Source organism: Stylophora pistillata, chromosome 7 (assembly GCF_964205215.1).
Source record: "Stylophora pistillata chromosome 7, jaStyPist1.2, whole genome shotgun sequence".
Taxonomy (NCBI): Eukaryota; Metazoa; Cnidaria; class Anthozoa; order Scleractinia; family Pocilloporidae; genus Stylophora; species Stylophora pistillata.
The window spans coordinates 259,571-270,000 of NC_142525.1; the positions used below are offsets into that span (position 1 = coordinate 259,571).

Genomic DNA, 10,430 nt, shown 5'->3' on the forward strand with positions numbered 1-10,430 from the left:
TTTCCCGCGATAGAAGTGAAGGAGGAAAATTCGTCGGAAAACAATAGTGGAACGAGCTCTTCAGACAGCTTTTCTTGTCAATTTTTCCCTCTATAACTTTAATTGAAGCGTCGTAGTCTTCCATAACGTTGTGCGGTGCATGTGCGAAAGGAACTCACAGTCGATTGATTTTCCAAAAGCAAAAGGGTATACAATCCAGTTCAATTAGAGTACTCTTTAATAATTATTGGTGCGATCGATGTAGATGATACTTTTTGTTAATGATACAGGAGGCCTGTCGAGCACAGACGTATTGGAAAGTAATTGAGTAGTGTCACTGCTATCTCAACAAATCGAGTACATTTGTAGTACTCACTTTCCTTTGTGTTTGAGAGCTTCAACTTGCAGTGCAATGTATTTGCAATTTCAGCAAAAAATTAAAGTTCACAGAAATCTGGGTTTTGGTTGAAAAGTTTTTTTCACGAATCACAGCCGGCGTGAACGACACTGAAACACAAAGTGTCACTGTCGCGTTGAGAAAAGCAAGATAATGTTAGCACTAGGGCTTTCATCGTCATAACTTGGGGGAATTTTTATCAGAGGAAAGAAGGTTATTTCAATCGTCAGTCTTCAAAATATCATCACATGCGCCTTATGACTTGAAAAATTTTATTGAAATCTGTTCATTTTATTTTCTTCAAACTACCCCTAAACCTCAACAGATGAGAATTCTACCATAACTGGAGAGGTGTGAACGAATAAAGAAAAACCAGCCTGTTGCCTAAAGGTGAATAAAATCAAATAACATCCTGAGCCTTCAGTTGTAATAATAGTTAAATAAATCAATTATTATCCCAATAAAAATTATATTCCACTTCATCTATCCTTGCTACCCAAAAACATCAGATACACCCTTCACAACCTTACTTTTCAACTTATTAAATTATAAGAGGTATCTTACAATTTTATGAGAACCTGTACAGCTGATCAATCACAGTGACACTAGCTCATTGGTATAGTGACACTTCTCTCCCTTTTATTTGGCCCTCGTGAAATATTTTATCTTATCCGTCCCTGATGATGCCTTTGAGTGGTGAAAGATCAGACTTCTACAATATTTTACAGTAATTCAAGACCACAGTGTTTTTATTGTTTTTTTTAACAGCTGATGGTATCAGTGAGGACAAAAAGCAATTATTTCCCAAGGCTTGTATCCCCTGGGAACAAGACTGAATGAAGTCAGATTAAAATAATGAGGAGAGTTTTGTTGACCTCTTTATGAAAATGTATGATTTACTCCTATTAGGTTTTAGAGAAATAAGACTGAAGTCAAAAGGAGACTTTGATACTGCACATTAAGTGGTAATGGGCTCCAACCTGACTGCTATTTAAAGAAATTTAATGACATTTGCCAGGGGGGTTTGGCTGTGTCAATTTTACAGGAGGCAAATCATGTATGAATCACTCATTCCCAAGAAATTTATCAGCTCTCATTCTGGAAGCTTTAACACTCCTAAGGAATATTTAACGATTATTCCACGAGCGTGCACTGGATATGAGATGATTGATAGCCAAAGAGGTGCTACATGCCTCGTTGGCTGTAATCACCTCCTATCAAACAAGCGCAAGTGGAATAATTGTTTTATTAAAAACGTTAAATTAAATTATTAAATTTTATTAGATTTTTACCTCCCTTTTAATTTTAAACTGACACGTATGCTTACCATATTTGTAGATTATGGTATATTGGCTGATATACCATAATGGCTAAGCCAATAAAAAGTCTTGAATTGCATTATCCAATTATCTAGTTTTTGATAAAACTGATTACTACTCACATTCATTTTCACTGAAATATGGACAAAACTTCTGAAAACTTTAATGGTAATTTTACCGTCACAAATACAGTAGACAAATCCTATATAGCATATTAGTCTAGACAAGTTGTGTACAGAGAACAAAACACTAATAATTTCAACAAGAAGTAAGCTTCTGGGAATAATGACAAACTCTTCAATAACAGCTAGCCACAGTAAATGTCACAGCCATCCAATCTGTCTATAGTACCAATTATTGGGTCACTTCACATTACCTTAAACGGAAGAGATCATAAGAAGCAACAACTTCAAGAACATGACACATACAGCAAAGTGAAATATAACTAAGCTGGTTTGGAATTCATTGCGCCATTCGTTTCTAATAACACAAGAAAGTGAAGGAAACGGCACCAGTTTTACTGATGAGACAAAGCCCACGCAATTTTTGGAGGTAAATGGACTAGTTAGACCGAAAGCTACATAGACAAACAATTAATTAACTGACAATAGTGAGGGATTTGGGGGCCAATTGAAAAATAAGTTTTACCTAAGTTTTTCCTCTAGTTAGCCCATGAAGCTCGAAACGGCAATAATAAAAATTACCTCCAAAACACGGTAAAAAAATAAGCGAAAAACCTAGTTGATTGAGGTAAGACCATAACCATTGTTAAGACACATGCCAACCTACCATATACAACAGACTTGGAGAGTAAAAAGGACAAAGACGGTTTTGGGTCATGACTTGGAAAATCCACCAAAACCTCCCTAAAAATAATTCGCTGACGGTTGTAGTAAGAGCGACTTACGAAAGAATCTTACCAACGGTCAAACATTTAGTGACAACAGCCAAAAAATAGATTCGTCTCATATTCTCAAGTTAGTTGGGCCTTATGGTGAAATAAAGCACTGCATACTTCGTTTGGCTGAATATCGATATATTTTCGAAAAACTCGATAACTGAATTTTGACCAAATGCCGCTTTTGAAGCTCAAAATTTCAGACTAATCTCGGAGCGTCGCGCCACGAATTGAAAACACTTGGACCGATAAAAACTACCAAATCTTGAAAACAACATCAATACATATCTTGACAGTAATTTGAGCAATTCTTGATGGTTTATTTACACAATCTAACTGAATTTAACCGACCTTCTTCTAACAAGATTAAAAATAGGTAAAAACTAACCCGTTAACGTTATTTTACTATGTGCTATACAAAATAATCGACTGAAAATCTGGCTTTTGGAAGGCGAAGTGTGGTTCTTTTCGATCTCCAAACGATTTTTTTAGGGAAATGATTCAGTGCAGTTTAATCAAATTTTAAAGTTGGATAAAATGAGCTGATTTGACGATGCCGTCAGTTGTTCGAAAGTGTTCACATTCAAACACAAACTCCATTGTTTCGCATTTTACATCCAATCTACATCTTATTTAACATGATATCATCTTACCGTCCATATTGCTGTATCACAAAAGGGGATTGCAGTCCTAAAGTTGTTGCATTGCTCCCTCAATAGCGATAGAACTTAGCAGGATAGTCAACACCTGATAATGATTGTTTTACAAAGCGTATCTCGGGGTTTCTCTATTCCCACTCCGTTGAAACACTTTGCGTAAGATATCTTATATGAGTCTACAACCGAACCTATCCTCGAAGACCCAGGGGCTGAGTCGATTTCAAGTATGGGCATGAAGAGCCCCTGGGGACATTGTCTTACAAGACTAGTTCCAAACGGTCGCAGTCGTTCTGCCATCTGATTGGTGCCAGAAAATCTTTGTGTTTTTCTGCCCTATCACAGTAAAGTTAACAATTGGTTCATTCTTTAGGGTGCACTATCGAGTTATGGAGCACGCGTGAAGTTTGGAGAGCACGAAAGAAGCGTAAGAGTTGCCCGAGGCGATCGTCGAGGGCAACTCTAGCTTCATGAGTGCTCTCCAAACTTCCCACGTGCTCCATAACTCGATAGTGCACAGCTGAAAGCATGAACTAATTGTTTTAGAACATAGCCAGTGGAATTGTGCATCAAATCCGACGCGAAAAACGGACAACACTATCAGTTAAAGCAAATCGTGATGGCGCTGATGCCGAGTATGCTTTTCCTTTGTTTTTCTCTTTGCAAGCGCTAAGAGAAAGCTTAGCTGTGTTTCCGGTTAGCTAATTAAAATCTGAACAAAAAATTATTAATGCAGTAAATGGTTTGAACCCGGGGGTAACATGTGAAGGTGTAGTCTGATCGTCCGGGTGAGTGTAGTCGTGAGAAGGACTGTTGTCGGTGGTAGTGACTGACGTTTCGACAACCTGTGCGGAAGTCATCATCAGAGTCAAGTGAATGATTGTTGATCATCCACTTGACAATCATTCACTTGACTCTGAAGATGACTTCTGCACAGGTTGTCGAAACGTCAGTCACTACCACCGACAACAGTCCTTCTCACGACTACACTCACCCGGACGATCAGACCACACCTTCACAAAAAATTATTAACGACAACATCGTGAGGAGAGGTGTTTTAGGGCAGTTACCGAAGTGGTTTGGAAAGAGTTTAATCTTTCAACTGCTGCCTAGAGTGTTGAAATTCTTGAGCTGGGAAGGCTACGGATTCTCTTCTAGTCCCTTGGTCATTGTCATTTCACCTCTTCTGTCGATTGTTGAAGACCAAGTTAAATACCTTTGATCATTGGGAATCGATCCGATGCTGCTTTCAATGGGAAAAACAAACCCAAACATCAAGAAATATTGGATGGAAAGGGCGGGTTTGCTTTATTGCAAATGTTAGCTTAGTAGTACAGGGTCATCTACCCACATCTAATAAACAACAGTTTCCACGCTTAGCTTTTCTTTTTTTTCAAGCGTAGATTAGATTAGAGTTTGGCACGCACAGAAAAATACGCAAGTACCAGTTGCTCGACATACCTGCGTGGCCCGTGCGACGAGATAACTTCACGGGATTGGCAAAGTTTTAGTCATAGCAAATTATGCAAAAAATCTAGAAAGATTTAAGCTTAAATCTCGTCTAACGTTTAAAGCGACATATCAATGACTGCAACCATCGTGTTGTTTACAAACCTCGCAAACTTGAAAACACGTTCTCTAGTGATACCTCTGAAACTATTCAGTATAATTTCTGGTAAAAATATTCGCGGACAATCTGATCGATTTCTCTTACATTGTTTGTTGAGACTGAAACTTTTCACCTCAAGCAAATCTCCGTCGCACGGTCCAAGCAAACATAGCGAGCAACTGAGCTACCAGGATATATGTCCGTGTTAAAACACACGAAAGGTTTCTAAAGTACACTTTACTGTGAGAGGGCAGAAAAAAAACAAAGATTTTCTGGCACCAATCAGATGGCAGAACGACTGCGAACGTTTGGAACTAGTCTTGTAAGACAATGTCCCCAGGGGCTCTTCATGCCCATACTTGAAATCGACTCAGCCCCTGGGTCTCTGAGGATATAACCGAACCGTGAACCAAATGTCAGCGCAATGTTGCTAGTTCAGAAACATGATTCTCACGTGCAGAATAACGCTAGTTGATTCCAAATGAGGTCTACTGAGATAAAACGCAAAAATAAAAAATTGGACTATGAAGCACGTGGTTTCAAGATTTAAGGTCGTCTGTTACATATACGAAACAGGAGCAAACAATTATCTAACTCCTATCATAATTTAATGTTTCATAATTGAATGTTCATGGTACTTCGGGGGATATCGATAAAGCTCATTTTAGGTAAAAAAAAAAAGGCGAAGGATCTGCAAAGGGCATAGCCCATAATACATCACTGCAGATGTGCGACAAAGAAAAGTGTAGTGTTCGAATATTTGTTTATTTAAAGGAAGTTTTATAAGGGTCAAACCTGGAAAACCACAACTTTCGCTGAAATATTTGTAAAAGCCAACGTTCAAAATCTTTATATTTATACTACTTCTTCTCCAGAGGCTTCTGTGCCTTGTTAAGTTACTCGTGCCGGTTGTAAGACTACGACTCACGGAGCACGTTCATATTTTTCGCACGCACCTTTTCCCGGCAGCGGTCCGAGAAAAGCTCACATCTGGAAATAAAACCATTTCCACGTAGCTCGGAACTCAAGAAACGCTTCGAGAGTAATCACTGCACCAGCTGACACAGTAGACTCGACTGCGAGTCGGTATACCTACATCAAATACTTGCATTTTGGAAACAGTGGCTTTGAAAAATCAATTCAACTAGTTAGTTATTTGGTATTCTTTCCCAGGAAGGTAGCCAAATAGTGATCTATCCCCCTCAAATAAGGTCGGGTCCAAAGCTAGCAATGCATTATATGACGAAACATTATAGAGCGTGGCTCTCAATCCGCCTTGAACAGGGAAGAAGAGGTATAATTACTGTTTCCTGTTTTCTGGATCGTCTGTTGAAGCATAGTTAATAGAGGGGACTGGTTATGAAAGTCAGCGAGCATCAAAGAGCGAGACTATTGAGCAGCGCCGATGTTGAAAGTACCTGTCACGTGACCGCGACGGTGCACAAGCCAAACACAAGTTCAAAGATGGCGGATGGTGGAGAGGATCTAATTTTGATTGGCGATAGTTTTGAGGCAATTTTAGACATCTTTGATGAAGATGAAGTACTGCAGGAACAGTTTTTAACTGCTGCAAGTGAAGTAAGTGCAGAATATTTAGAAGCTTACTCTTACTTAGTCTATAATTTTTTTTTTTGAAGGGGTTTACGGAGCCACACGCTAATGTACTTTCACGCGACTAACTACTAGAGAACAGAGAATTTCCCGACGTTTTCAGATAACAATTTCCTAGCTATATTCTAGAAAAATTATAAAATTGTATTTAGTTTCTCTGGTAGAAGTGCCCTAGATACTAAAAATTGCCTGAATATTGCCTGGGTTTTGCTTTGTTAAAAATAGTTTACAGAGAATGCAACCTGACAACAAACTGAACATTGTCGCAAGTGCCTTCGGAAGACGGCAAGTATGTTAACATTTGAAAATATTTCATAGAGACAGACTCTAATATGCTGAAACTATGATTTAATATTTTTTGGTAGGTCCAATCAACCGAGATTGTTTGCAGCGAGTGTGGGAAAAATACAAAACAAGAGGAGGATATCAAAGGCATCGAGCTGCCAAGCACAATCCAAATCGGAACGAGCATCGTTTGACTTTGACTGCTAGTATTCTAGCTGAGATTGTACGCAATGCATTAAAGAACATTTATGAAAGGGAAGTTTTTGCAGAAGATCTAAGGAAGCAGTTAAAACAGTACGAGTATCAAGTGCTTGAAGAAGGAACTCAAGAATTCTCTGTAATGAAGGCATTATTTGAAGGCTATTCAAAAAATGGGAATGCCGAGAAATTCTATGGCAACTATTATGCTCAAGTACCATTGAAGTCTCCAATGTTTTTCAAAGGACTATCTCATAATGCTGCAACACTGCTTGCAAGCAAGGTAGCTGATTTTATCCTGTCCTACTGCAAGGGCATTAAGTCTTCTTCTGACAGTAACCCACCTTCATCCCAAACTGTATTGTCAGAAAAACAAGAAGCTGGTCTTCAGTATGTTGGTGGATATGTCTTGCATAACTTGCATAAAAAGTATGCAAGAAACAATACAGCAGAAAACCAACAGGCAAGGGCAATATTGAAAGCTGGTAAACAAGAGTATGGGTGTGAGAGTCAAAAACTGGTGTCAAGTTTAAGCCGGGGTGGCTAGTGGAACATTACCAAGTATGCACAGAACATTTCTCTTAAAACAGAGCATCAATTTCGGCATCTCACTTCAGTTAACTGCTTGAAAAAAGTGGATGTTGCTGGCATAACTCTCAACTCAGTAACTGACAGTGAGGTATTGTCAAGCTACCAATGTATGGTTTCTGATGCAGAGCTAATCCCAGAGGCTGAAGTGAGCAAAAATGTGCTTCATGCTATAGTAAGTTTGTATGTAAGGGTACGCTCCTTTTCATGTGCTGAGGACATCATTCAGCTCTACAAAGTAAAAGCAAAGCAAACAAAGGCTAAAGCTCTCCAAAAGGAGATCATGAGAAGTCATGATCAAGAACAAGCAAGGCCTGAGTAATGTAATAGATTTTTATTACACAAGACAAAACAGTTATATGATACATGGAGAAATATTTGTTGCTTTCTCACTATATTTGTTGTAATATTATTGTCATTTATCAAGAAGAGCATTTTCATTCTAAGAGTTGTTCACATATGGTATAAAAATTTAATTTTCAATTTCTATTTTTCATTTTTTATTTATAGCAAGTACCTAAAAGTATTAAGGTTCCTTGCACAATAGATTTAGAGTTCAGGAATCTGATAACAAATTCTTATTTAACAAAACAAATGGTTGTTACTGGTTGAATAAAGGTAATGCGTGTCAAAGAAACTAAATACCTAATGGAAACCATTGAAAAGTCATATGAAAATGAATATGATTGACCCCTCTATTAACTTTGGATTAACCAATATGATAGTTATAGGATAATAACATGTATCTAAATCATGTAGTAAGGAAAACAACACAAATGTCATGTAAATATTTATTTTCAAATTAAACATGTTGAAACAATAAATGAAACATTGGTGATTGATTTATGTGCATTAATTGATTGTTACATGAATATCTTGTATTATTGGAGTAAAAAAATTTAGAAATAGAGTGTGAATAGAGTGGCTTAGAATGTGCCTCTACTAGCTATGAATACGCTAAACAGTTCTTTGCTTTTTTCTACATGGTAGCTTTTCATTGGTCACATTAACCCAGGCTTTTTTTATGTCCTTTCTGCCTCTAGTGTTCCCACTCTGGCAGGAGACTGACCTTTCAATTCTAATAGTGTTGCTGTTGTAGCTAAAGGTCCTGATATCTGGATTGTCACACCTCCGGCCAAACTGCCTCTGCTTTCCAAAATATTCTTCCACAGGATCTTGACAGAACCTTTCTGTCAGGACATACTCCATCCCCTCTGAAAGAAGAAACCTGGTGCACTCGATTGTAGACCTTGCAGAAATCTGGAAGCCTTCGTATGTCTGCCAAGAGAGGAACATCCTGGATCTTGCATTTTGGGTAAACTCACCCTCTCGGTTTTCAGTGCTCCCCTTCCAGCTCTGAAGATACTGCAGGAATTCCATCAAAAAGCCAAACCTATAAATATAAATTAAAAAATTACTTGTGTTCAAATGCATAGCAATTTATCAATACAGTCTGTGTTCTTAAACTTGAATGACAGACTTGTAGGCAAGAGTATTTACATGAAAATAATAGTGATAAAAATGTAATTTTGCTCTTAAAATCAAATTAACAGGTTATTATAAATTGAGTCTTATGATAGACAATTTGAGCACTAAACAACAAGTTATGATTATACCAATAGTTCAAGCAAGACTTACCATCAATCTTGAGTAGACCTGTAAGGTGCCAGGAATGGCTTTCGTTTTCGCTGGTGCTCAGTAAGACTTCTGACATTTAGGCAGACAAAGTCTTAAACCTGACTCTCTACGAAAGAAAAAGCTGTTTGTTTATATCTTAGTAGCTTGGCAACGCTACGCACATTACGCTCAGCAATCGTATCGTTCCATAGCAAAAGTTATCGAAAAATACTTACATATTTCAATATCTTCGGACAAAAAATGCTTTTCGAAAGTGTAGAGTTTGTCTTCATCTATCTGTCTTTTAAAATCTTTATCCATTTCCCTTGTTTTCTTGAGTACACCAAGCCACTCGTTGCGCCATCTCTTGTGATTTTCATCTTTCGCTAAGGGCAACTCGAAAATGCCGATTCCTTTGGTTCTTCTACAAGAACCACATCCAAAGTCACAGTGTACTCTTACTATAGCTATGAACGAGCTGTAGATATCCCTATGAGGAGAACGACACGCAATGCTGTTGCAGAGTTCACATCTTTTCTCTGTAACTCATTTTATCAGTAAACGAAAATGCCAGTTTGAAGCACTCGTGTCACATTTTCTCATAGCGTAACACCCGGTATTTCTCAATTGAGAATGTGGGTAGTAGCCAAGTGAAATGATCGTCTGGGCCATCTGAGCCGTCTGATGCCGCTTATTTGAGGCATTGTCTGGAGCAGCCAATGAAATCGCTTTATGGAATAATCCACGTTCGCCCGCGAGTAACAAATTCCACAACGTGCCGTCTGGTAAGCCTTCAGCGAGATAGTGGTTGTTCTTCGTGTGGAAATACAATGGCGAAACGTACGCGTATCTCAGATGAACAGAGAGGTATTTTAGAGCGGTGTTTTGCAGGAGGGAAGGTTGGAACGGGAACCATGTACAAGGAGATGGTTTTAAAAGCGTCAACGGACACTGGTTTGACGAAGGCACAAGTCGAGGTAAGCTTATTAATTCATTTGGTTAACCTCGGCTGTAGCTTTATACCAGGTTGTGCCTCATTTTATCTCAATAATTCCACAAATCAAACAAAACTAGCTATTCGTATAGATCGTAGATGCATTTATATGTCAATAATAGCCTAACGCTTAAAGTTAATTGGATGTTATTTAGATCGTGATGAGGTACAGTTTCTATACTATCACAGTTAACTCTGCTTTAATTACTCAAACTCAAGATCATTCACGTTCATCATACATGTGTATTTGCATTTCAAGGTAATCCATCGATTTCCGAA

The 10,430-nt window shown here is 38.2% G+C and overlaps 1 protein-coding gene, 2 long non-coding RNA genes and 1 pseudogene across 4 annotated transcripts in view; 2 read left to right on the forward strand and 2 right to left on the reverse strand.

Moving 5' to 3' along the window:
• Window positions 1–1,834: 1,834 nt before the first annotated feature.
• LOC148726004 (uncharacterized) lies at window positions 1,835–3,584 on the reverse strand. The gene is made up of 2 exons (XR_015990095.1): window positions 3,247–3,584; window positions 1,835–2,071 (listed from the first exon to the last, which is right to left on the reverse strand). It is a non-coding gene; the product is annotated as an uncharacterized LOC148726004 (long non-coding RNA).
• Window positions 3,585–6,290: 2,706 nt separating this feature from the next.
• Window positions 6,291–8,382, forward strand: LOC148726005 (uncharacterized; annotated as a pseudogene).
• LOC111335579 (uncharacterized) lies at window positions 7,860–9,912 on the reverse strand. Its single transcript, XR_015989368.1, has 3 exons — window positions 9,394–9,912; window positions 9,179–9,284; window positions 7,860–8,933 (listed from the first exon to the last, which is right to left on the reverse strand). It is a non-coding gene; the product is annotated as an uncharacterized LOC111335579 (long non-coding RNA).
• LOC148726006 (uncharacterized) overlaps window positions 9,907–10,430 on the forward strand; it is an 8,679-nt gene continuing 8,155 nt past the window's right edge. For both annotated transcript variants that reach the window (XR_015989367.1, XM_088726985.1), the window contains exon 1: window positions 9,907–10,134. Coding sequence is in view for 1 of the 2 variants with exons in the window: in XM_088726985.1 (XP_088583111.1) it covers window positions 9,988–10,134 (147 nt within the window). In the remaining variant the exon portion in view is untranslated. The remainder of the gene's footprint in view (window positions 10,135–10,430) is intronic.